This window comes from Neofelis nebulosa, chromosome 4, assembly GCF_028018385.1.
Source record: "Neofelis nebulosa isolate mNeoNeb1 chromosome 4, mNeoNeb1.pri, whole genome shotgun sequence".
Classification (NCBI taxonomy): Eukaryota; Metazoa; Chordata; class Mammalia; order Carnivora; family Felidae; genus Neofelis; species Neofelis nebulosa.
The window spans coordinates 152,005,990-152,033,917 of NC_080785.1; the positions used below are offsets into that span (position 1 = coordinate 152,005,990).

Genomic DNA, 27,928 nt, shown 5'->3' on the forward strand with positions numbered 1-27,928 from the left:
GTTGCGTCACTTCCGGCCCGGGGTCGACCCGCGGTCGCTGAGGTCGCGACTGGCGCTGGGTATTAGCGTCCCTTGGCTGGCGCTTCGCTACACCTCAGCACTCAGATCCCGAGTGTGAGCGGGGTACGGCCAGCTCAGAAGGCTGAGGGAGGCCTCGGGGGAGAGGGGTCGGCTTATTGGAGAGTGGTCAAGGCATTTCTTCCGGCTTTCACCAGCGCCGCCCGCCAGGATATTTAACCAGCGTTTTTCTGATGGACTCCTCGCTTCACTGTTTGTATTCGAGTGTAGCGCACAGAAGACATAATGACGTCCGTGGAGTGGATAAAGGACTATTGTTTCCCGGCCCCTATCTGGTGGAAAGAGAACTGGGCCTTCGGGTCAGCGCGCCGGGACGGCAATTTCTGCCTACACTCTCAGGCTGCCGCCTGGTGGCCCCCGAGCCGCAGAGACCATCCGGGCTCGGCTTTTCCTTTTTACTCTTCCGCCCAGTTCTCCGGCTTCCCATTCACCGTACAAGAGTGAATAGAAATTTTGTTTCTTAAATTCCACATTGCCTTGCTGCACGGTTTCTTCAAACAGTATAGGAAGTATGTGCTACCTTGTCTCCCCATAACTTCTGGGACCTGTTGCCAAGTATTGTGGGTAGATAGAGCCACTGAGGCTCACTCAAGTTGCTGCTGGACAAGTGGAAATGCGGGTGTGAAGCGGGTGATGTTAGGGAACATCCTGGCTGTTGAAGTCCTCATAATCCAAACTATTTCCACCCATACACAAGTCGTGTATGTACTGATATTCAAGATAACTATGCGTAACGAGTTCTTTAGTTCTTGCTTTTTTTTTCTTTCTTAGTTCTTGCATGTATCCTTGTATCGCTTTTTTTTTTTTTTTTTTTTTTTTGAGAGAGAGAGAGAGCTTGAGCAGGGAAGGGGGTAGAGGGAGAGAAAGAATCTCATGCAGGCTCCACACTCAAGGTGGAGCCCAACGCAGGGTTCGGTTTCATGACCTTGGGATCATGATCCTAGCTGAAATCAAGAGTCGGCTGCTCAACCGACTCAGCCACCCAGGCGCCCCTCCTGTATTTCTTATACATGGCTTTCAGCTTCCAGTTTAACTCAGAGCATGTACTTAAATAAGGTGCAGCCAAGTTCTAGAAAGCCTCACACCCCTCCCCCCCCAAAAAGAAACAACTACTTGAAAGCCCAAATTAATTTGGAGTGAAAACTAGTAGCAATGAGTAACAATTGTAGGATTATGAATTTTATATGCATTAGCAACATAAAAGTCTACTAAAATCCAATGTACTTATTTCATTTGTTTTGACAAAACATGCCTTTAAATTAGCAAAGAACCTAAGATATATTTTGTGCAAATGAAATCTCAGTTTCATAGCTGGGTTCTCACTTTGGGTTACCGGTAATAAATGCTCTCCAGCAATTAAAAGGGAACAGTCTTTCTGTAGCATTATTGGATTTACAAAATAGAATTTGTTCATGTGTCAAGTACATGGGTGCACATACAATATATTGGAATCCTATGTGTTATCCTTATTTGTTCACCTGTCTTTCCCCTGCTAAAAGTGAGTTTCTTAAGGGCACAGATCCAACCTTATTTTCAATATTACTTTATTAAGTAAACATTTATTGGGCTGATGATAATATTTTTAACTAGTGGAAATTTCTCTCCAGGAAATAGAGATTTAAGAATTAAGCCAAAACATATAAAAACAGGGAGGGGGACAAAACCGAAAATACGGAGAACAAACTGACGGTTACTGGAGGGGTAGTGGGAGGGGGGAATGGGATAAATGGGTAAGGGGCACTAAGGAATCTACTCCTGAAATCATTGTTCCACTATATGCTAACTAATTTGGATGTAAATTTTAAAAAAATAAAAAAACAAGTTAATAAAAATAAATAAATAAATGAATGAATAAATAAATAAATAAATAAATAAACATTTTAAAAAAAGAATTAAGCCAAAACATTTAAGGATATGCATAAAAGTATGTGCACAGATATGTGCTTTGGAATGGTGATTCAAATAGAAAATGTTTGCAGGATCCAAAATGTCCCAAAGTAAGAGTTTGTTAAATTATGGTAAGATATATACAATAAAGAAAACCATTAACTATGATGCTGTACTAAGACGTCTATTGACAAGGAAAGGTATTTTTGATATACTCTTAAGTGATAAGAATAAGAAATGAGATGTGTACAATATTACATTTTCAAAATATATATGCATGTAAAATGTATAAAGTCTCATGATTTCTGTGGTACAGGAATCCAGACAGGCCAAGGTGGGAGTGGATTATCTCTCCTCCTCAATATCTAGGGCCTTAGCTGGAATGCTTGAAGGCTAGGAGCTGGAATCATGGGAAGAATTATTTACTCATACATCCAATGGTTTTTGGTGGCTGTCAACTGGGGGCTTAGCTGGGGCTGTTAGCCAAAACACATATACACATGACCTCTCCATGTGGTCTGGTTTCCCTGGTAACATGATAGCTAGGTTCCAAAGACAAGTGTCTTAAGAAAAATAGAGCCAGGTGGAAGCTATATTTCTTTTTATGACTTTGCCTTTGAAGTCACACAGCTTTCCTTCTACCACATATTATTGGTCCAAGCAGTTACAAATGTTCTCTGAGGTTCAAGGGAAGAAAAATGAAGCCTCACCCTTGAGGGAGGAATACCAACATTGTATCACATTGTAAGAAAAGCATGTGGAATAGGATATATGTTGGTGTGGCCATCTTTGGAAAATATAATCTATCACATCACATATTACATATATATACCTTATACATGTAGCTTTCATCTTTGCCTTTATTGATTTGAGTTCTGCAACTAATATATTGATACATTAAAGTTGTGTAAAATTAATACAAAAATGTTTATAGCAATGTGAATATTCCCATTAACTCTGTTCCATTCTCTTTATCCTATCTGGGGTTATTACCACTGTCCGAATCCTTTCTATTCATCTACCTACATATCTATATTCACAGCTATACACACACATTTACCCCCCACACACACACCCCGTTGGTAACAGACTATTATAAAATTCTTCTTTTTTCACTTAGTGGAAGGTGCTATTATTATCCCCAATTCCACAAATGAGCAAACTAAGACACAGAAAGTTGTGGTAATTGCTCAAAATTATAAAGCTAGGAAGTCGCCAAGCTGAGATTCTAAACTGGGCCATGTGGCTCCAGAGCCTACCCTCTTTCCACAGTGCTGGACCCCTTCTCAGTATTTTCTAGTATAAATGTATTATCATCTGTTTGACCATGCCCCCTTTGCAGGGCATCAGTTTCCAATTTTTCACCATTACAAATAGTACTACACTGAACACCCTCAGATGTACTTTTTGCATAGATGTAAAAAGTTTGGAGTTGTATTTCTAGAAATGGAATTGGTGTATCAACTGGTATCTTCATCTCACATTGTGATAGATACTGCCAAATCACCTTTAAAAAATGCCTTTAAAGGGCGCCTGGGTGGCTCAGTTGGTTAAGCATCTGACTTCAGCTCACGTCATGATCTCACAGTTTGTGAGTTTGAGCCCCACATCGAGCCCTGTGCTGACAGATCAGAGCCTGGAGCCTGCTTTAGATTCTGTGTCTCCCTCTCTCTCTGCCCCTCTCACGCTCTGTCTCTGTCTCTCTGTCTCTCTCTCTCTCTCTTAAAAAAAAAAAAACAAAAAAAAACTTTAATGCCTTTGATTCTTTGAGGCCAGCTGAAGGCCAGGCACCATGTTGTCAGATAAATGGTGAGGAAAGGAGATCACAGTTGCTGTAGTTTAGGAGCTTTGGTCTAGTGAGAGATGCAGAAATTAGAGGAATAGTAAAATAAGTATGAAATTGCTGTGAAGAGTACTGCACAGGAGATTCACTACATCTTCATCCTCTGCTCCATCTACACTCATTCTCTAGCAATCTCATCTAACCTCTGCCCAAGGACCTTCAGTACACTGATAACTTACAGATTTTTCTTTCTAGCTCTACCCAATTCCCTAACCTCCACGTTCAATATATTCAAGTGTCCATTCTGGAGTTCCGGAAGATGGCGGCGTAGGAGGACGCTGGGCTCACCGGGCTTCCTGCTGATCACTTAGATTCCACCTACACCTGCCTAAAGAACCCAGAAAACCGCCAGAGGATTAGCAGAACGGAGTCTCAAGTGTCCATTCAATATGCCCATTTGGAGGTCATATTGGCAATGTCCCGAACAAAACTCAATTTTATCCCCAAACTGGTCATTCCTCCAAAGTGTCCCAGCTCAATAATGCCACTATTTCTCACTGTTTACTCAGGCCAAAAATTCACAAGTCTTCTATGACTCTTCTTTCCCTTTCAAATACTGCATTCAGTCTGTAAATGTTATATCTCCATCGTATGTCCTGATTTGGCATTTCTGCTGCTCTAGTACAAACCATCATGTGTCCATAGATGTGAGCAATTAACTAGTCTCCATATTTCTACCCTTTTGCTATGATATCTGTTCTCTACGTTACCTAAAAAGATCTTCTTAGGGGCGCTTGGGTGGCTCAGTAGGTTGACTAGATTTCGACTTAGGTCATGAAATCACAGTTTGTGAGTCCGAGCCCTACGTCCAGCTCCACAATGGAAGTGGAAGTGCAGAGTCTGCCTGGAATCCTTTCTCTCTCCCTCTCTCCCTGCCCCTCCTGCGCTCTCTTTGTCAAGATTAATAAATAAACTTAAAAAAAAAAATTAAAAGTTTGTTTTTGAGAGAGAGAGAGCAGGGGAAGGGCAAAGAGAGAAGGAGAGAGAGGGGATCCCAAGCAGGCTCCTCCTGACAGCGTAGAGCCTGATGAGACAGATGCTTAACTGACTGAGCCACCCAGGAACGCTTTTTTTTAAAAAATTTCTTAGCCAAGGGGCGCCTGGGTGGCGCAGTCGGTTAAGCGTCCGACTTCAGCCAGGTCACAATCTCGCGGTCCGTGAGTTCGAGCCCCGCGTCGGGCTCTGGGCTGATGGCTCGGAGCCTGGAGCCTGTTTCCGATTCTGTGTCTCCCTCTCTCTCTGCCCCTCCCCCGTTCATGCTCTGTCTCTCTCTGTCCCAAAAATAAATAAAAAACGTTGAAAAAAAAATTTTTTTAAAAATTTCTTAGCCAAGGAGCACCTTGATGGCTCGGCCAGTTAAGCGCCCGACTCTTGGTTTCAGCTCAGGTCATGATCTCATGGTTTGTGAGTTCAAACCCCACATCAGGCTCTGAGCTGACAACAGGGAGCCTGTTTGGGATCCTCTCTCTTCCTCTCTCTCTGTCCCTCCCTTGATTACTCTCTCTGTCTCTCAAAAATAAATAAATTAATTTAAAAAAAAATGTTAAGCAGTAATCATGACCAAAAGCATGTTTACCTTTGTTCCTGTCATTAATAGGAAAGTTTCCAATATTTTACCTTTAAATATTTTTAGTTACTAGGCTCCTGTTTTTAAATATCTTTTTTTTTTTTAAAGTAGACTCCACACCCAACATGGGGCTTGAACTCAGAACCCTGATATCAAGATTGTATGCTCTACCAACTGAACCAGCCAGGTACCCCTCTTTTATTATTTTTTAAGGTAGTTACTTTTTTTATCTATTGCAAGGGAATTTACTTAAGATCTTAAGTTTATAGTCTTATGTGCTTTTCCTTTTTTTAAAAAGTTTATTTATTTATTTTTTAGGAATCTCTATACCCACCGTGGGGCTTGTACTCATGACCCCGAGATCAATAGTTGCACATTGCTCTGATTGAGCCAGCCAAGCACCCCACTTTTTATTTTGTTTTTGGTAAGGAATGATACTGAATACTACTATTGCTGGTCGGACTTTCTGGAAACAAATGCTGAGATGGAGTTGGGAGAGCAAGGTATTTATTAGGGACCAACATATGTAAAGGGAAGGGGCAGGAAGCAGAATTAGGCAGAAGCAAAAGTTAAACTGTGTTGCAGTCCCAGCGAAGCTGCCACCTATGTAGCAGAGATCACTGGAATGAACAGTGCCTATCAGAGTATCTCATACTATCGCTTCTCGGCCTTTTGGCTAAGATCAAGTGTAGAGTATCTCATACTAGGCCAGACTGGCCAGGCATTTATATGCTTTTACATACTTGGATTTATATGCTTGCTCAATCACTGCATATGGCCTGTCTTGGGAAGTGTATGACCAGAGAGGAGGCAGTTATCTGAAGCTAAGGTATATCCTGAAGGACTCAGAGCTAGAGGCTATCTGCTACTGTATGTTCCACAGGTAGGCAGCCAGGCCTTCCTTGAAGAAGGTTCTAGGTGGTACAATTCCATGTCTACCGCAAATATTACATGGTTCTTACCATTTATTGAGATGATCATAGGATTACCATCCTTACTACGTTAGTGTTATGATCACATTATGAGGTTCACAGATGAAAAAAAAAATTAACTTTTTTTTTTTTAAAGCAGGCTCCATAGGGGCGCCTGGGTGGCTCAGTCAGTTAAGCGGCCGACTTCAGCTCAGGTCATGATCTCGCCGTCCGTGGGTTCGAGCCCCGCGTCGGGCTCTGGGCTGACAGCTCAGAGCCTGGAGCCTGCTTCCGATTCTGTGTCTCCCTTTCTCTCTGCCCCTCCCCCGTTCATGCTCTGTCTCTCTCTGTCTCAAAAATGAATAAACGTTAAAAAAAAAAATTTAAAGCAGGCTCCATAGCCAACATCGGGCTTGAACCCATGGCCCTGAGATCAAGTGTTCATGCTCCACCCAATGAACCAGCCAGGTGCCCCATGATTCACTGATTTTAAACCATATTTGGTCATAATACCTAATCCATTTAAAACCTTGTGGAATTGATTTGCTAATGTTTTACTTTTAATATTTTTATTCATGCATTAAGCAATAGTAGTTTCTGGTTTCCTTTTTGTGTGTGAGTGCTATCTTTGTCTGATTTTGGCAACCGGGTTATGTTAGCCTCTAAAATATAGAAATAAGTATCCATGAGAGCAACCATATACAGAAACCTGTTGGATATGGCCCAGGTACCACCTCACATGTGAATCTGTGGAAAATCAAATAGCCATATTCTGGGTTAGGAGATTATAGGGAATGCATTGCAAAGCAGAACACTGTTTTTTTAGCCTTGCTGAAAACCGCAGGCTTGGCTTCACTTATCTAGTTAATGTATATCTAGGGGGCACTCACTTAGCTTATCTAGTTAATGTATATCTAAGGGTTAGGTCCTGCCTATACTCATAAATTCCTTAGATTATGTTATCTCATGGAATATTTTATCCTGTCTTGTTTTTCTGCATGCTTTCTTTATGTTCTTACTGGCACATAGCCCACTGATATATTGCACAATGTTTCCCTAAATGTATGCTCAATAAATACGGGAGCTTGCAAGCAGCTTGGGGAGACTTCTTTTAGCTTCCCTTTCACCTCTCTTGACTTGCATAGAGTCTTAAGTAATCCTTTCTGCCATCCTTGGCTTTGCTGGACAAAGCTGAAAGCCAAATGCACATGAATCTTCTGGCATTTTTGTATCAGATTCTTATTTTTAATTTAACATCAATGATTATTAACATAACTATAAGTTTTGCAAGTGTTTTTGGTTACCATGTTTTCTTTCTTCGATTTATTTGTCTGGCTGTAGTATTTTCTTGAGTAATTCTTTCAGAGAAGGCATGTGGGTAGGAAACTGTCCCAAGTTTTTCTTTTCTTCATTGAAAGCATGCTTGTTGCTTCCTCTCACTTGAATGCTAGTTTGGCTGGGTATAAGATTCTAGGTTCAAAATTATTTTACCTCAGAAGTTGGAGCTTATTTTCTGCTGCTTGCAGTCAGCGTAGTGAATGAAGAACCTATGTTTTTATTCTTATTCCTTGCTTGATAGCCTCTTTTTCCCACTCTGAAAGCTTTTAAGATTCTTTTCCCTTTTGTTCTAAAATTTTATTTTGCTTGGTATTCATTGGCCCTTTTCAGTGGAAAGATGTGAGTTTCCAACTGAGATATTTTCTTCTTTATTCTTTGGTTATATATTTCTCCCCTTACTCAGTCCTTTCCTATTGTAACTACTATTAGAGAGGTGGGAACTTCTTTTTTTTTATGTTTTTATTTATTTTTGAGAGAGAGAGAGAGAGAGAAAGAGAGATAGAGCTCAAGCCAGGGAGGGGCAGAGAGAGGGAGACACAGAATCCAAAGCAGGATCCAGGCTCTGAGCTGTCAGCACAGAGCCTGACGTAGGGCTTGAACCCACAAACCATGGCAGCATGACCTGAGCTGAAATCAAGAGTTGGACGCTTAATCAACTGAGCCACCCAGGCTCTCTGTGAGGTGGGAACTTTGGAACTTGTCTTCTGTACCGCGATTTCCCTTATTTTTCAGTTTGTCTTTTTTTCCACCTTGCTTTTTAAAGAGATTTATCAGTTTGATTATCCAACTAAGTGGCCATACTTTAATTCAACTCACGTGTGAAGTATTTTTTTTAAGTTTTATTTATTTATTTTGAAAGAGAGAGAGAGCATGAACATGAGTGGGGGAGTGGCAGAGAGAGAGGGAAAGAGAGAGAATCTCAAGCAGGCTCCACGCTACCAGCACAGAGCCTGACACTGGGCCCAAACTCACAAACCACGAGATCATGACCTGAGCCAAAACCAAGAGTCAGACACTTAACCGATTGAGCCATCCAGGTGCCCCTGTGAAGTATCTTTAAATTCAAGATTTCTTGTGGGTTCTTTTTTCCTAGATGCCATTTACCTTTTTTTTTTTCAATTTTTTTTAACGTTTATTTACTTTTGAGACAGAGAGAGACAGAGCATGAATGGGGGAGGGTCAAAGAGAGAGGGAGACACAGAATCTGAAACAGGCTCCAGGCTCTGAGCTGTCAGCACAGAGCCCGACATGGGGCTCAAACTCACAGACTGCGAGATCATAACCTGAGCTGAAGTCAGACGCTTAGCCGACTGAGCCACCCAGGCGCCCCGATGCCATTTACCTTTAAGTGTATTCAGTTTGAGATCCCTGTGGGCAGTATGGTTGGAGCCCGTGATAAGAAGAGAGAAGGGAGAGATTTCAGCCCAGACTTAGAATCTGAGGCCAAGAAAAAAGAAAGAAAAGAAAAAAGGACCAAAGAAGGGACATTAGGAAAATTAGTCCATATTTGATTTCCACAGTCTAGGATAGGAAAGGGCTTCTCATCTGAGGTCCAAGGATGGCTTCAAGTTCTCAGGAAATTGAAAGCAAACCTGGCGGTGCATATGTATATGTACATTTTTCTGGGGAGAGGGCACCAGAGATTCTCCACTGTGAAAATGGCTAAAAACCACTGGTTGGATACTGTCTTGCATATGGAAGCGACTTGGTATACATCTCTTGCATCTGCTTGTTATTGAGGAGGAAGGGGAAGGACACTATGTGCTGAAGGGGAAAGTGTGTGTAAAGGCCTGGAGCGAGGGTGGGAGGCAGTTAAGTAACAGGTTTGTGTGGTAAACCAGGAGACACTCAGTTTGCTCAGAGGTGAAGATACAATCTAGAGAAAAACAAGGTTGGGGAAGTAAGCTACCATGAGATCATGAAAAGCTTTGAGTGCCCAGAGAATACTACTTGTATTCTATTTTATTTTTTCATGTTTATTTGTTTTGAGAGAGAGAGAGAGAGAGAGCATGAACTGGGGGGTTGGAGGGCAGAGAGAGAGAGGGAGAGAGAGGGGATCCCAAGCAGGCTTCACACCACCATGCAGAGCCCAATGCAGGGCTCAAACTCATGAACCGTGAGATCCCAACCTGAGCCGAAGTTGGACGCTCAACCTACTGGGCCACCCAGGGGCCCTTACTTGTATTTTATTCTGATGCATTGAGGATGGGGTGCCTGGGTGGCTCAGTGAGGAGCTCAGGATGATTTTTGGCCAGAAAATGACACAGATTAAATTCCATGTAAGTTTTCTAGTTGTGGGTAAGGCTGACCAGATGAGTAGGCAGGAAGACTATTTGTTTAGTGGATTATCAGTTACTCTTTGAGGATTTAATAGGACCTGGTGGGCTTGAGTAGTGTCCATTCTGAGGTCTGTCATGGAGGTGCTCAGGTTTACCAGGAGGGCTGTTCTATATCAAACACCATCTTTCCTAGAAGCTACTCTGAGTACAGGTTAACTCTAATTTGGCTTCTCTTCTGTAGCCAGAATGATACAAACAGTAAATGAGAGAAACAAGGCCCCATTACTAAACACTGAATCTTGGACCTTCTGCTCAGTAAAATTCCTGAGGTCAATCTAGTGATTAGCACAGAGTTTTGCAAACCAGAGGGGCTCAGTAAACATGTGGCTTGGATCCTCTCCTGGTTAAAATTCCCTCACGATCTGTGGGAAACAAAGACAATGATGTTCACTGGCGAAGAAAGTCAGGAAGAAATCTCAGGTCTCAGGAGCTGACAACCTGCTTTTCACTCGAGCTCTCTCCTACCTGCCCTTTCTTGTTCTAATGTCTGAGAGTCTTCTCCTCAGCCATACTGAAGCCCTCTGAGGACATAAACCCACTTCTAACTTACTCAACAACATCATCCTTTTAGGTACCTACTGTATGTCAGGCATTATGCTACCTTACTTTACAATAGGCCTATAAGCTGTCTCCTTGCTTAGTTTTAAGTTTTCTTCTATCTCGAAGATTCTTTAAAATATTTTTAACATTTATTTATTTATTTTTTTTTAATTTTTTTTTCAACGTTTTTTATTTTTTTTATTTTTGGGACAGAGAGAGACAGAGCATGAACGGGGGAGGGGCAGAGAGAGAGGGAGACACAGAATCGGAAACAGGCTCCAGGCTCCGAGCCATCGGCCCAGAGCCTGACGCGGGGCTCGAACTCACAGACCGCGAGATCGTGACCTGGCTGAAGTCGGACGCTTAACCGACTGCGCCACCCAGGCGCCCCAACATTTATTTATTTTTGAGAGACAGAGGCAGAGCATGAACGGGGAGGGGGAGAGAGAGAGATACAGAATCTGAAGCAGGTTCCAGGCTCTGAGCTGTTTGTTAGCAGAGCCCGACGCGGAGCTTGAACCCACGAACTGCAAGACCATGACCTGAACTGAAGTTGGACACTCAATCGACAGAGCTACCCAGGTGCCCCTGTTTTAAAAAAAAAATTCTTTTTTAACACTATCTCAAAGATTTTTAACAATGGGTGCTTCTTCAACTCAGTCAAAAAGCTTTAAATATGTTTATGCCAGGACTTAATTCCAGACATTCAGAGTCGGAGCCCTGAAGATCCCAGGGATTTAGAAGAAGCTTGCTGGGTGATGCCACACACACCAGATAACCATACCTAGCACCTTAGGGACCATGTCTTATCAGCGGCACTTTCTTTCTCTTTTATTATTATTTTTTTAATGATGATCCATTTTTGAGAGAGAGAAAGAGAGACAGAGCATGAATGGGGGAGGGGCAGAGAGAGAGGGAGACAAGAATCCGAAGCAGGATCCAGGCTCTGAGCTGTCAGCACAGAGCCCAACGCGGGGCTCGAACCCACAAGATCATGACCTGAGCCAAAATCAGATGCTTAAATGACTGAGCCACCCAGGCGCCCCTCTTTCTCTTTCCTTGATATTTCCCTCAGCCTCAGTCCCATCTTAAACACTGAAATCTAAACCTTCCTTTAACCCTTTGTTCTTTTTGCTTCCCTGCCAAAATTCTTGAACCAGTAATTAACTGAGTCTTAGTGCCTCTACCTTTTTGCTGCCTGTTCAGTAGTCAACCCGCCAGGTCGACACTCCTAGCAAGCTTCTTCTAAAGGTCACCAATGACTAATAGTTAAACCTAAGGAGCATTTAATATTCCTTAGTTTGACCCGGCATTTGATCCTTTCATCCCTTTTACTCAGAGGCGTGATTCTCTTTTGGGTTTCCTCTAAAACTATGGTAACAACTTCTGCTTTGGGGGCTCCTCCTAATATGCCATCCCATTTCCCCATGGTATAGTCTTCCAGGGGTTGCATATACATCTTTATGTTGAAACCTTTCTGGTTTCTGTTTCTGGCCTTCGCCTTTCTCCTAGTTCTCAAGCTGTATACCTAATACTGACCAGATGTATCCACAGATGTGCCATGGGCACCGCAATTACAGTGTGTCTGAAACCCGGAGTTGCTGCAGGTTTCTGGTAATATTAGCTTCTGGGTTCTAACTCCTTTCCCGTTCTTTTATGACTCCTGCCTCAGTTTATGCCTTCAGTCCCTTTTGCCTGGGTTGCTGTATTCTCTCTTGTCTGGTCTCCCTGCTTCCAGTCTGTCTCAACACAAGTTCGTCCATCCAAAACAGACTTTCTAAAACAAATCTGATCATGTCACCACTGTGCTTAAAACTCTTTCGTGGCTCCCCATCCCCTCTTAGAAAAAGAGTATGGTGCAGAGTAGACAGGCTTTGGGGCCTTGCCCTAGCATCCTTGCCCTCCACTCCCCTATAGGACTTCTGAACCAGCCAGGCTCAGAGCCTGTTACTCATCCTTCTGCCCCCAGCACATATGGCTCATCTTTCCCACTCCAGGCTTCCCTGTGGTCTGGCAATACCTACAAAGGGGGACTATCATCAGGTCAGCTTGGCAGTGAGGTACCTGCTACAGAGTAGGGGCATGTCTATTGTTCACAGCTTGTTTGTTTAAGTTTTATTTATTTAAGTAATCTCTATACCCAACAAAGGCTCGAACTCATGACACCAGGATCAAGAGTCACATGCTCTTCTGACTGAGCCAGCCAAGCACTCCTGTTCAAATTTTTAATTTGAAAGTTTTCGGGGCGCCTGGGTGGCGCAGTCGGTTAAGCGTCCGACTTCAGCCAGGTCACGATCTCGCGGTCCGTGAGTTCGAGCCCCGCGTCAGGCTCTGGGCTGACGGCTCGGAGCCTGGAGCCTGTTTCCGAGTCTGTGTCTCCCTCTCTCTCTGCCCCTCCCCTGTTCATGCTCTGTCTCTCTCTGTCCCAAAAATAAAAAAAAAAAAAAAAAAAAAAAGAAAATTTTCAAACATACAGAAATGATGAAAGAATAAGATAGTGAATACCTGGATACCACCCACCTAGAGTCAATAATGTAAAAACGTTAGCATTGTTCTTAACTCCTTTCTCACATACCTTATATTCTATTCATTAACAATTCCTTTAGGGTCTCCTTTCAGAATATATCCAAAATCCAAATACTTCTCACCACCTCCTTTTCTGTGCACTGATCCAAACCAGCACCTCTGACCATGACCTTTAGCTTCCTCAAGCCTCTGCTTCCTCCTTGCTCCTTACAGTCTATTCCCAGCCAGCAGTCAGAGGGATCCTGTTAAGTCATTTGTCAGACTATGTCACTCCCTTGCTCAAAACCCCAGAATGTCTTTATTATTATTGTTTAATGTTTATTTATTTTTGAGAGACAGAGTGAGAGTGGGGGAAGGACAGAGAGGGAGACACGGAATCCAAAGTAGGCTTCAGGTTCTGAGCTGTCAGCACAGAGCCCAAAACGGGGCTCGAACCCACAAACCAGGAGATCATGACCTGAGCCCAAGTAGGACGTTTAACCGACTGAGCCACCTAGGCACCCCCAGAATGGCTTCTGTCTACCATCTCCTTCAGAGTAGAAGCTGATGTCCTCAGAGCGGCACACAAAGCCTGTTGAATGTGCCACCAATATCTCCACGTCTTTATCTGCTACTCCTCTTCCTCACTCTGCTGTAACCACAAAGGCCTTTCTCTTTGTGGTTCTCCAAAGAGGCCAGGCACAGCCCATCTCAGGGCTTTTGTATTTTCTTTTCCTTTGCTTGTTAGGTCCCTCACCCTCCATTCTCCCCACCCCCATGTCTTTGGGCAGGACTCACTTCCTCACGTTCTCAGTGAAACCCTCCCGTACCTACTTAAAATTGCATATTACTCGCCCCCTCTCTCCCATACTCTCTAACCCTCTTTCCGGGTTTTTCTCCATAGTAATTATCACCACTTGATACACTATGCAGCTTTCACTTATTTATCTTCGTCATGGTCTATAAGCTCCACAAAGACAGGGATCCGTGTGCTGGGCTACCAGCTGCGCCTCCAGCACGTGGAAGGGCGCCTGGCACTAAGCCGAGCGCGGTCGGCTTCTGCGGAGTTGAGTGGAGGAATGCGACGCGTAGAGGAGAAAACATTTAAGTCTGTGAAGACTTTCGGGACGGGTAAAGCTAACCGTCTGCACTTCCAACCTAGCCCTGAAGGGGTCAGGGCCAGCTCTGCTACCTCAAACCACGCCTACAGAGGGGCGGGACATCGGCCGGAAGCCGCCCCCCAGCGGAAGACGGACTGGGCAGCTTAGGCTGCCCCAGGCTCCTGCCCCAGGCTCCTGCCCCGCCCACGCGAAAGTGGGTGAAAGGTCGGCGGTGCCAGCGCTGCGGCTGGTGCAGTGGAGCAGGGCAGGCCCGGAACAGACTGACACAGTGCCGGCCAGACGGACGGACCATGGCAGACGAGGCGAAGCCTATCAGCCCACTCAAGAACCTGCTGGCCGGCGGCTTTGGCGGCATGTGCCTGGTGTTTGTGGGGCACCCGCTGGACACCGTCAAGGTGCGAGGAGACTGGGGCGCGCGTGGGCTGGAGGGAGGAGGTCCCGGCCAGGCGCAGAAAGCAGCGTCTCCCACGAGGCGCAGCCCGGGGCAGAAGCGGGGCCTGTGGGAGCTTCCGTGAGAAGTCAGGGAATCTCCCTTTCGTTCTTTTTGGGGGTCGCAGAGAAGCTGTTCTTCGCGCCTCAAAGAGTCATACAGCGCAGAGGGAGCAGACTCTAACCGTCCACGAGGGCTCTGATTTCAAGTTCTCGGTCCGGCATTGCGCCACCTCTTTGGGGATAGGAAAGAAAAAGCACCTGCCCAAAGCTCTGATTGCAGCAAACCTTACAACATTACCAGCAGGATTGAAACAGGTCACCTGTTAAAGCCCTCCTCAGAAAGAGAGCTAGACAGAGGTACAATTATTCTAGAGATGTCTTTTGACACATTCCTATGGGGCCAAAGTGCCCCCATCATTTCCTTCTCACTTTCCCGCCCCAGAGAGGGGGTTGGCCATCTTCAGCCTATCACCTCACATAAGCCTGATAGGCCTCCGGTGGGAAGTGATCATATCCTCAGGGATAAGCTCCTTCCAAGAAAAGCAGGTGACTGACTTCGCCCAGGGCCGCGTTGATCCTTACAACTCCCAGGTGAGGAAGCCATGGTCAAACTGAGGCTTTGGGAAGGAGGAAACTCATTAGGGCTTGTTCACTGGTCTTCCTCACATCTTGCTTCAATTCTTTCCCCTGCAGCACATTCAGCAAGACCTGCCTGGAGACCAAAGTCCATGCCCTGTGACTTAGCATTCAGAACTTCATCCTAGTTTTCTACCCTTATTTCTGGACACACATTTGGAGGAAATTGACAGATCGTGTCCAGGGTGGGCCTGTGGGGAGCCAACATGAGTCTTACAGGGTGGGAAGTCTGTGTAGGGGACTTAAGACTAGTATGAGAGAATTGTCTGGCCTCTCTTCCTACACTTAATCCATGTACCCAGATATCTTGTAAGTTCGAGGCATTTGGAACCTCTCTTAAAACAAAACCCTCACTTGCTGCCTTATACAAGTGTTGCTCTTACTTCTGTATCCTCTTGCCCTTCTTCCCCATAGATGGTACTCTCAGGAAGGGCTCAGTGATCTCTGTACTAAAGTGTAAATGACTGAAAATGTTCCCTGGCATTTTTAACAGCCAAAAAGCCGCTTTTTAGCTTAAAACCACAAATTGCTGATTGCAGTCCTTTTGACCTCAGAGAGGCACATGGGTTCCAGTCAAAGCCTGGCCTAGGGGCACCTTCAGAGGTCCAAGGTGACTAGCTGTTGCCTAAGAAGGCAAGAACTGCAGCACTTCAGAGTTGGATCTTGGAAAGGCTGTGTGGTAGGTGGTAAAGGGCTGGCTGAGTTCTGACTGGAGAAGTGGAGAACCCAGACATTCTGGGCAGGGCAAGAGCAGAAGTGAAGGCAGATACTGGCTTGGCAGTGGGAATCAGGCTGTAAAATAAGATCAACCATGGAGTACTTTAATGTTCTTGCTGGCTTGGATGATTGACGTCATGATGGAACAGGTGTGAAATCTATACAGAATCACAGAAAGGTATCACTCAGAAGTTTTGATCCATCTCTCCCTCCTTACTGAGCTAGGGAGGTTGTGCCTGATTATGGAGGATCTGAAAGCCAATAAAAGGGATTTCAGATGTCAAGCAGTTCTGTTTTACATTTCTACTATTCTGTCCTATAAACTCTTCAGACTTGCATGGCCTCTCCATTGCCTAGAAAGTGATTTCCTTATTGTGACATGTGAGGCCCTAACAAATATAAGAATAAGAGATTCTAAAGAAACAGAGGAAGAGCAGGGCGAAAATGGTGCTTTGAAAAGGTTAGTATGATAGCACCATGAGAAGGACTTGGAAGCAGAACGACTCTGAGCAGGAAAAACAGCCAGGAAGTAGACTGCAGAAGTAATTGGATGTATCAGTTATCTATCACATTATAACAACTTACCCTAAAATTTAGTGATACGAAACAATAACATTCATTAACTCTCATAGTCTTTCTGAGGCAGGGTTTTGGGAGCAGCTTAGGTGGATAGTCTGGTTTAGGGTTGTTTGTGAGGTTGCAGATATTGGCTGGCATCCAGGATGAATAAAGAACTCTTGCAACTCAATAAAAAGACAAATAGCCCAACTGAAAAATGGGCAAAGGACTTAATATTGAATAAATATTAGACAAGCTTATAGAGACAGTAGATAAGTGATTGCAAGGGGCTTAGAGGAGCAAGAAATAGAGAGTAACTACTAATGGTGTGGAGTTTCTTTTTGTGGTGATGAAAATGTTCTAAGTTGATTGTAATGAAGGTTGCACAACTCAAAATACTAAAAACCATTGAACTGTGCACTTTAAAAGGGTGAATTTTATGGTATGGAAATTATATCTTAAAAAGCTGTTGAGAAAAAGTACTGAACCAGGGTGCCTGGCTGACTCAATCGCTAGAGGCTATGACTGTTTTTTTTTTTTTTTTTCAACGTTTTTTATTTATTTTTGGGACAGAGAGAGACAGAGCATGAACGGGGGAGGGGCAGAGAGAGAGGGAGACACAGAATCGGAAACAGGCTCCAGGCTCCGAGCCGTCAGCCCAGAGCCTGACGCGGGGCTCGAACTCACGGACCGCGAGATCGTGACCTGGCTGAAGTCGGACGCTCAACCGACTGCGCCACCCAGGCACCCCGAGGCTATGACTCTTGATTTTTGGGTCTTGAGTTTGAACACCACGTTGGGTGTAGAGATTACTTAAATTACTTAAATTACCCAAAGACAGTGCCCTCCCCCCCCCCAAAAAAAAAAAAAAAAGATGTTGTATGGGACTACACTCATCTTAAGGATTGGCTTCCACGTGGTTCATTCACATGCTGGCAAGTTGGTGCTGGTTCTTGTCAGGAGGCCTTCTTTCTTCCATACATGGCCTCTCTAAGCTACTTGAGTGTCCTTATAACATGGTGACTGACTTCCCCCAAAGCAGATAACCTGATATAGAGTCAGGCAGAAGCTGGCCTTTTTGTCACCTAGCCTTGGAAGTCATATAGCATCAATACCACCATACTCTACTTGATAGAAGTAAGGTGGCTGAGTCTGGCCCACATTCAAGGGGAGTGAATTAGGACTTAAATTTGAAGGGGAAGGAGCATCAAGGAATTAGTGGACATTATTGAAAACCACTATACTGGGTAAGAATGGGTTAGGACTTGGCCTAGGAAAGGACTCAGACAGGAAGAAATTAGGATTCTGGAAGCATCTTGAAGGACCACTCCAATAGACTTGGTGCCCATGTCAGTAAGAGTAGGGAGAGCAATAGGAAGTAGTCAGAGGTGATGCTATGGTTTCAAATCCTGAGGTAGCTAGGTTGCTCTGGCACAAATGGAACATTCATCAGGAAGGTGAGATTCCAGAGGTGATTTGAGTAGGGAGATCTTTACTTGGAAGTTGGAAGTATAGCCCTAAAGATGGGAGAGAAGGTCTGGAGATGGCCAAGTGATAGTCATCACTGAGTAGCAGCTGAAGCCCTGCAATCTGAGTTTTCTGAATGGGATCATGGACCACATGGGTAGGGTGCTAAGCCCGAAGAATGCCCGGAGTAGAAAAGGAGACAAAGGAGGGAGTTCTAAGAAGGGAGGTTTCAAGAAGAGACATTTTGAAGCACTGTATATATCAAAAGGTCAAGAAGGATGAGGATCAGCAGAAGTGGGATTAAATCCACCTTACTCAGGGGTGCCTGGGTGGCTCAGTTGGTTAAGCGTATGACTCTTGATTTTGGCTCAGGTCATGCTCTCATGGTTCGTGGATTTGAGCCCCATGTCAGGCTCACACTGGCAGTGCAGATCCTGCTTAGGATTCTATCTCTCCTCTTTCTGCCCCTCCCCAGCTTGCACTCTCCTTCTCTCTCAAAATAAATTTACATATTTTTAAATACATTTAAAAAATCCACCTTACTCCAGAATGCTTTTGTGGAGTGCCTTACCTAACCACCAGCATGCCACCACAAATAGGAAGTTGGTCATAACTATTGGCATGTCACTTGAACTCTGTAAACCCAGCCTTCTTATCTGTAAACTGGGAATACCTATCCCATTGGGTCATTGTGGGATCCATTAGGTAAGAAGTAAGTGGTGGAAGTGACTAGATGAGGGGAAAAAAAGGCATGCTACTAATGACATGTGAGTACAGAGTTTGAATAAATTGGAGGAAAGAGAAGTCTGAATCTAGCAGGTTAAGCAAGTGCCAAAGACATGTACACAGGCACAACTATTCTCTGTTCAGAGTTTGGCAAGCAGTTCTGTTTCTGGGAGATGATTGTGTTTTAACTTCTGGTTTCAGGTCCGACTGCAGACACAGCCCCCAAGTTTGCCTGGACAGCCACCCATGTATTCTGGGACCTTTGACTGTTTCCGGAAGACACTTGTTAGAGAGGTATGGTATCTAGGTGTTGGGCATTCCTCTTACTCAGAGGACCACATTCACAGAGTTGGTTTGTTGCTTCCCTGGGGGGATAGGGTGTCTTTCTGTTGGAGGGCTAGCCCACAGCTGCGGCTCTCTCGCTGTGCCATCCCATGCCCTCCTGTTGTTGCTCTGGAGTCTTTGATGGTTCCAGCTGCTGTTTTATATGGATGACTAAAGCTAATAAAATGTTTTTCTCATTTGAAAGGCAGAATTCAGGGTGCTTAGGTGTCACCCAGATAAAGAAGGGAGACTGCTAAGTGATGGATTAAGCCTTGGGGGAGAAGTTGTTCCCATGGTTCCCACAGGATCCATGCCCAAGATGGTGCTGCCTTTTTTCTTTAAGGCATTCTTTCTTTCATCTGTGCTTCCCAGAGCTGAGTCTCATCGGTGTCCCATTGAGGCTTTAGGCTTTGGATCTGCTCCAAATCTTCTGCGCTGGTGGAAGAAAGGCAGGGTTTACATGCCTCTTGGTCAAGGAACACTGAGCATCTGTTTAGTGGCTTGGCAGTGTGCTGGGTCCTGGGGGCCTGGTGAGAATGGCTTATACAAACTCAACTCCCTGCAGGGTTGAATAGGTTTCCTTCGTCCATATGTATGCACATCCTTGGTTTTTGCTGTGCCAGACTGACCTCTCTGCTTTCTGAAACTGCCAGAGGTCTTGGCTGTGCTGCGTGGAAGTGGGTGGGCCAGGATAGTGGAAGGAAGGCTAACCAGGAGGCAAGGGCTGAGTTAGGCCCTTAGGACTTGGACATGCTTTTCAGCCCCGGCAGGGAGCTGTAGGCTTTGGAAGGACTTTGTCACATGCTGCTTTTGTAGATCCTCCTCAGAACCTTCTCTTCCCCCTTCACTCTTTACTGTTTTCTGCCTTTGCACTTTGTCCTCAGACAGTCTGCTTACAGCATGTGACAATGTTAGACCTTTGCAGGACCCAGGAGTGCCGACTGGTACAGTTGTGCCCCTTTAGTTCAGGAAGGAAGATTGGTTGTGAGTGCCCAGGAGCTGCAGAGAGACAGGTTCTCCAGCCTGTGTCCGTGGACTCTCCAGGTGTGGAGCACCACCCTATTTCTCCTGCAGTTCTATCTTAAGCAGCAACTATAGGGGCACCTGGGTGGCACAGTTGGTTGAGCATCCGACTTCGGCTCAGGTCATCATCTCGAGGTTCGTGAGTTTGAGCCCCACGTTGGACTCTGTGCTGACAGCTTGGAGCCTGGAGCCTGCTTCGGTTTCTGTCTGTCTGTCTCCCTCTCTCTCTGCCCCTCCCCCACTTGTGCTTTGTCTCTCGCTGGCTCTCAAAAATGAATAAGCGTTAAAAAAAAAATGTAAAAGTGGGAATGCAAGCTGGTGCAGCCACTCTGGAAAATAGTATGGAGGTTCCTCAAAAAACTAAAAATAGAATTACCCTATGACCCAGCAATTGCACTATTGGGCATTTATCCAAGGGATATAGGTGTGCTGTTTCGAAGGGACACCTGCACCCCCATGTTTATAGCAACACTATCAACAATAACCAAAGTATGGAAAGAGCCCAAATGTCCATCGATGGATGAATGGATAAAGAAGATGTGGTATATATATACAATGGAGTATTACTCGGCAATCAAGAAGAATGAAATCTTGCCATTTGCAACTACATGGATGGAACTGGAGGGTATTATGCTAAGTGAAGTTAGTCAGAGAAAGACAAAAATCATATGACTTCACTCATATGAGGACTTTAAGAGACAAAACAGATGAACATAAGGGAAGGGAAACAAAAATAATATAAAAACAGGGAGGGGGACAAAACAAGAGACTCATGGAGAACAAACAGGGTTACAGGAGGGGTTGTGGGGGGGGGATGGGCTAAATGGGTAAGGGGCACTAAAGAGTCTACTCCTGAAATCATTGTTGCGCTATATGCTAATTTGGATATAAATTTAAAAAAATACAAAATTAAATTTAAAAAGTGTAAAAAAAAATGAGCAACTATAACATTTGTTTTTAAAATTATTCCTTATTTTATATTAAAGTGATACAAGCACTTGGGTTTGTTACTGAAAGGCTTATAACAAAGTAGCAAAATGATTTATCCACCTCTTCTCCAGAGGTAATTTTTTTCAGCTTTTCCAGTTGTTTATGCTGTTTCTACCTTAAAAAATATACATTTACAACTATATTTAATACACTTTTTATATGTGTTAGCTACCTATTTGTGGTAGATGATTTTAAGTCTTAACGTTTCTTTTTTTAATGCTTTTTAAAAAATATTTATTAAACTTTTTTTTTAATGTTTATTTATTTTTGAGAGAGAGACAGAGAGAGAGAGCACAAGTGGAAGAGGGGCAGCAAGAGAGGGAAACACAGAATCTGAAGCAGGCTCCGGGCTCTGAGCTGTCAGCACAGAGCCCTATGCAGGGCCCAAACCCGTAAACCGCGAGATCTTGACCTGAGCTGAAGTCAGACGCTTGACAGACTAAGCCACCCAGGTGCCCCTATTTATCTATTTTGAGAGAGAGGAAAAAGCACACACATGCGCACACACAGGGGAGTGGCTGAGAGAGAGAACCCCAAGCAGGCTCCGCGCTGTCAGCACAAAGCCCAATGTAGGGCTTGAACTCAAACCGTGAGATTGTGACCTGAGCCTAAACCAAGAGTCACACTTAACCAACTGAGCCACCCAGGTGCCCCTAGTCTTACATTTCTTTATGCCCTCTTTCTGCCCTGCCTGTATAGTTTTATCATATGTTGTGGTTTAATCCAATTTACTGTTTTCATGATTACAACTTTATATATATTTTTTCCTCTTAAGTAATATAGTATGATGCGCATTTTATTTCTTGTGTGACTTTTTGTTTTTCTTGAGGTTAGGTAAAATAATTGTGTCAGTTTCTTTTGCTTGTGTTTCTTTGAATTGCTGTCTCGGTTATCTTGTACCTAAGAAAGCTCTGTGGAGTACCTTTCTGTTTGGTTTTCCACACTGCCTAAACAGTTGTAATCTGTTCTTCCACTGTGAGTTGTTTTGCTTTGTTTTTTGTTTTTTTTTGGGAAACTTCCCTTCTGGGGTCCTCTATCCTCATACTCTTGTGTGGACTGGCTTCTTTCCAGGCCCACAGTACCCAACGCCATCCCAGAAGCCTCCTTTACCTCTCTTGGGCTCAACCCTTGGTCTCCTGGGTCCCAAATCTTTTTCCCTGGTTACGAACCTCATTTGGTTGGGATATCTGTTTGTCTGTTTATTAGCTACTGGCATAGTTGATTTTATCACAAACTACATGAGTGAAAATTGATGTGCAGTCTTACTATTGTTTCTAATAATAAAAACCCTCTATCTTAGTACTTGGAAAATACAAAAATTTCTTAATTACCTGTCATCTCACTCCAAGGAAGTCAGATCACATTGTACATCTTATCTTCTAGCCTGCCTTTTTAGTGGTCTCTAAGTAGACTTAATAGCATCTTCTCATGTTACAATGTGATTTAATGGCCGTGTGATAGTCCATTTATGGAATTCCCATCATTTGTCTCGTTAATCTCCTATTTGGGAGTTTTTTGGATTATTCCAAAATTTTGGGAGCTTATAAATGCCTAATGTCATTCTCTTTTTACATCTCTGAGGATTTTCTTAGAATAAACTTCTAGACACAGAATTTCCTGATGAAAGGGCATGCTGCATATTGTCAGATTGCTTTCCAGAATAAAAGCTGTTTCTGGTTTCTTCAGCAGTGTATAAAAGGACAACTATTTCTGGGGGTTTCTTCCTTTTTTTTTTTTTTTTTAAGTTTATTTATTTTGAGAGAGAGAGAGAAAGAGATGCAGGAGGAGAGAGAGAGAATGCCAAGCAGGCTCTGCACCATCAGCACAGAACCCAAGGCAGGACTCAAACTCATGATCTGTGACATCATGACCTGAGCTGAAACCAAGAATTGGGCACTTAACCGACTGAGCCACCCAGGCTCCCAGGGGTTTTTCTTCCTTTTGAAAGTTCTCTTCACTCGGAGAAGAGGTGAAGGAAGGAAGCCACAGTTTAGAGGACACAGTACGTCACTGTTTCAGCAGTATAAAGGGTACTCGTGTCTATAAACAGCTTCTGTTTCTGTGATTCCTTGCAGGGCATCACGGGGCTATATCGGGGCATGGCTGCCCCCATCATTGGGGTTACCCCCATGTTCGCTGTGTGCTTCTTTGGGTTTGGTTTGGGGAAGAAACTGCAACAGAAATGCCCAGAGGATGTGCTCAGGTGAGTACTTACAGGTCTGGAGCACTTGAAGCTGTTCCGCCTGGTGGTGTGACATGGGTCAAAGTGAAAAATCTTGGCAGATAGGGAGTGGCTGTCCCTCTGGACCCCTAACACTGGCTCCTGGTTGCTCCACATGAGGGAGGTACTTGAGCTTCTTTTGCCCTGTGAACCAAAGGGAAAAAGAAAACAACCCCGAATCCTCCCCCATCTTCCCTACCAGGTTGTCATAATTTCTTCTATGAAGTAGTATCACTTACTGTGGATATTAGTAATATCAACCCCATAGCATTGAGAGGTCTGAATGTGAAAAAGTATGTAAAATGCCATGAACAGTCCCCAGTGCTACAGCAATGACAACAGCAGCCTTGTCTTCCATCCCCTGCTTGGGAAAAGGGAAGGACCCTTAACCAACTGAGTCACCCAGGTGTTTCTCAATTTTTTTTTTTTTTTTTTTTTAGTGTTTATTTGGTTTTGAGAGAGAGAGTGTGTGTGTATGAGCAGGGGAGGGGCAGAGAGAGAGGGAGACACAGAATCCAAAGCAGGCTCCAGGCTCTGAGCTGTTAGCACAGAGCCCGATGCAGGGCTTGAACTCATGAACCAGGAGATAATGACCTGAGCCGAAGTTGGACACTTAACTGATTGAGCCACCCAGGTGCCTCTCAATTTTTTTTTAATTAAACCTTTTTAAATTTTTAATTGAAGTATAGTTGACACATAATATTAGTTTCAAGTATATAATGTAGTGATTCAACAATTACATACATTATGAAATGCTCACATGGTAAGTGTAGTTCCCATCTGTCACCATACAGTTATTACAATATTATTGACTATATTCACTATGATGTACTTTTCATCAGACCAGCTTCTTGGCATGCAGGGGGATTCAGAGTGGAAACATGGGATGATAAGATGTCCTCAGTCTGAGACTTGCAGGGTGACAACAACTCCTGGGAAGGGCTGCAGGCAGCACAGATCCCACAGAGGCTGGCCAGGCCTGGGTCCAAGAGTTTGAGGGAGGAAGCCCAGGTGCTGTGTGGTTGTTTTCTGTCACTACTTCAGGCCACAGCATGCTGAGTAAGGGTCTAGGACGTAGATGAGATGCTTATAATGTGAAACTATTTCTGGAGTCCTTGTGACCCTCTGAATGTGACAAGCTTCTATAAATAGCCACAGGTGGCCACAAATGTGAATGTGTATGGGGTCCTTTTGAAGCTGTGTTTGGCTGTTGGTAGTCCAAATGTCCCAGGGACACATGTCTTCTCTGAGAAGCTGGTATTCTAGCTCATGTACCAGCTCATAGTTATACTGGGGCCATGCACTAAAACCCCCCAGTGGGGTCATTGTTAGTACTTAGACCTGTGGGTTGTATTCCCTGTACAATCACATCAGCATACAAAGAAATACCCTTCCTGCTTGAGCAAAGGTTGAGACACTGAGGACCCCACTCGTATAATCTTGCCATGTTTTAAATTCTGGACATCAGCCCTGCCATGTTTCCCCTCCCTGCAGTGGTATTTGAGGATAGTATGGAAATGAGCATTACCAGCATCTTGGAGTGGATCCCCAAGAAGGTTCAGACTCACAGATACCAGCCTAGGGTGGGGGTGGGGAGTGGCAGAATGGGCCAGGCAGTCATAGAGTGTCTAAAGAGTTCTCTGGGCACACACAGAGAACCCATTCAGAGAAAAGTCCTTATTCCCAAGAGATGGGGATGTGCCTGGCCTGGAGTATGGGCATCCTGCAAAGTACAGAGCATGTTGGTCTCCTGAGGAGAACTTCAGTTGCTGAGAGGGCTCCTCTTGGAGACAGCAGTGTGAACTGTGTCTGTGAAGGAGGCCGTGCATGAAAGCAAGTCTTTTGACTGTTCGACAGCCAACCTGTGTGCTAGGTCTGCATGCCTGAGGTATGTGTGTGGGCCCTGCCTGGAGTGAGAATATAAAACAACAACAACAAAAACAGGGCTGTTGAAACGTATGCCCTACCTAGAGGGAAGGACTGCAGTAGATGTCTCTCTACTCCGTTTGACATCTGTTCTCCAGGTCTTGGGCTCTTGTTGAGTGGGACCTGGCTGAAGGCTCAACTGTCAGAGGTTGGGGTCAGGAGGGGCCTGAGGCTCTGGCAAGTAACTGAAGATTTTTAGTAACCTTTCTTAAATTGTGGAGGCTCTGTTGAGATGTTAATTATAGCTTTGTGCTCCATTGCCTCCTGGTGACCCTTGTATTACTAATAGAAAAGGAGATGCCAGAGGTAGCACAGACAGCTGTGTGCTATAGATACCTGGAGCCTCACCTCCAAATACTTCGTGTGGTTTATTCTGTAGGGGCCAGGGTGAGGATCCATCTCTCTGGCCGCTGAGGGATCATTCCCTGCCCAGAGGGCTACAGAACTCATCATGCCTCTCTGGGTACCATCCCTGTCTGGGCCTTTTTCAGCATCTTAACAGCACACTCTTTGCAATTGGCCTGGGTGCCCCTCATCCTGTGGAAATGGCCACAACTGTCCCCCTAGCCTTGATGCTGTCTCGCTTGAGTCTTGGCTTAAAATGTTCTCAGGCCCTTGCTGATCCAGAGGAAGTGAGATTGGAGGGAAACTGGGGTTGACTGAGACCTAAATCTTGAGTTGGAGGCTTTTTTCCACAACAACCCTGAGTTTTACAAATGGGGAGTCAAGGCTCAGTGAAGCCTAAAAACTAATCTGTAGTCATTGTGCATGACAGGCCCAGGCAGGGAACTATGTCTCACTGTAAAGCTTCTGTGGGTGAGGCCAACTGAGTGTGCAGGTGGCCTTCTTGACCAAGCTCATATTACTCTTGGTACTGAGACCTCTGCCCTGGAAAATTTGACCTCAGAATACACCTAGAACTTTGCTTTTGTGCAAAATATGATTTATTTCTGCTGGGCTTCTGCCTAGTCCAAGTGCTTATTTTTTCTCACAAAGTCATCCTTCATGCTGGGATTGCTGCTGTCCTGGGTGGTTAGTCACAGGGGTTGCCTCTGGTTTTTGTTTTCAATACAGCTACCCCCAAATATTTGCAGCTGGGATGTTATCTGGTGTATTCACCACGGGAATTATGACCCCTGGAGAACGGATCAAGTGCTTGCTACAGGTAAGGGTATGAGCTGGTGTGGGGGAATGTGATCTGGGGGGAGGCAGCTAGCTTTTTCCATTCAGTATGCAATTTTGTGTGGATGTTTATGTCCTTTCACCCTTTATAAAGGCTTCAGGTCAGGTGTGCAAAACAGTTTCAAGGTTTTCAAGAGCATGGAAGCAATCGTAGTAGAATCGAGAACCAGGACAGTGTAACAAACCAACCAAAATGTCACACCTGTGATGTGTCATTCTAGACTTATCCACTCTTATTAACAGTACTTCAGGAACTCTGAAAGGTGAACCGTGTTTCTTCAGAGGTGGAAGGGAGGCTACTTCTGCCTGTGTATCTTATGTCTCTACCAGTTGTCCAAAGACTCAGTGCCCTTTGAGTACCTGGCTCATTGACAGCCAAGGGTGTGAATTGGTCTCCTGCCTTACCACACAGGCTCCTTTTAAAACAACAAAGTTACTGCTGTTTTCTTCTAATAGCTGAAGTAATTTAACACATAATTCTTGCTAGAAAATTTTGATAATGCAGAGAAGCACAAAGAAAAAAATGTATTTATCACCCATGATACCACCCCACTGAGGTAACCACTGGTATGTTTTTGTGTGAATTCTTCTAGCCTTTTTGGTAAACATGTATGTTAGGAAATGTTAACTTTTGAAATAAAATTGAGGTCACATAATGCATTAGTTTTATAACCAGCTTTTTTCACTTGATGTATCCTAATTTTCTGTGGTTGTTTTTCTCAAGCATCATGTTCTGTATCTTATTTCATTACATGGCTGTCATTTACCCAATAATTCCTTATCTGGGGCATGACAAATTATATACGATAGCAAAGATCTTTATAAATAAGTTTTTGTGTGTACATCTGATTCTTTTCTTTTCTTTTCTTTTTTTTAATGTTTATTTATTTTTGAGAGAGAGAGCCGGGGAGTGGCAGAGTGAGAGGGAGACAGAGGATCTGAAGCAGGCCCCTGCTGTCAGCGCAGAGCCCAATGTGGGGCTCCAACCCACTAACTGTGAGATCTTGACCTGAGCCAAAGTAGGAAGCTCAACTGACTGAGCCACCCAGGCACCCCATGTATAACTGATTATTTTCTTAGAATAAATGTCCATACATGAAATTAGTATGTTTAAAGGTGTGTACATTTATTTGTTTATCTATTTATTTATTTAAACTTTGTTTATTTTGAGGTGGGGGGACAGGGAGAGAGCTAGAGAGACAAAGAGAATCCCAAGCAGTCTCCATACTGTCAGCACAGAGCTCAATACGGGGCTTGATCCCATGAACCATGAAATCATGACCTGAGCCAAGATCAAGAGTCGGACGCTTAACCAACTCAGCCACCCAGGCACCCCCTAAAGGTGTATACTTTAAAAAGTTTTTAAAACATATTACCAAATGGCCCTCCTATAAAGGCCTATCCCTTTCTATTCTCAGTCAATAATACAGGAGCACCCACTGACCAGGAAACTCTGCAGCATCTAATTTACAATCTCTGCCAGTCTGATGGGTGAAAAATTTGCATTGTTTTAATTTTTTCATGTTTTTATTTTTTTAAATGGTTGTTTTTAAGAGAGCACAAGTGGGAAGGGGCAGAGAGAGAGGGACAGAGGATC

At 44.2% G+C, this 27,928-nt stretch overlaps 1 protein-coding gene across 1 annotated transcript in view; it reads left to right on the top strand.

The window, feature by feature from the left end:
* Positions 1–14,301: 14,301 nt before the first annotated feature.
* SLC25A20 (solute carrier family 25 member 20) overlaps positions 14,302–27,928 on the top strand; it is a 29,419-nt gene continuing 15,792 nt past the window's right edge. Inside the window, exons 1-4 of the mRNA XM_058727018.1 lie at positions 14,302–14,524; positions 18,867–18,959; positions 23,078–23,205; positions 26,224–26,314. Coding sequence (XP_058583001.1) covers positions 14,420–14,524; positions 18,867–18,959; positions 23,078–23,205; positions 26,224–26,314 — 417 coding nt within the window. The 5' untranslated portion in view covers positions 14,302–14,419. The remainder of the gene's footprint in view (positions 14,525–18,866; positions 18,960–23,077; positions 23,206–26,223; positions 26,315–27,928) is intronic.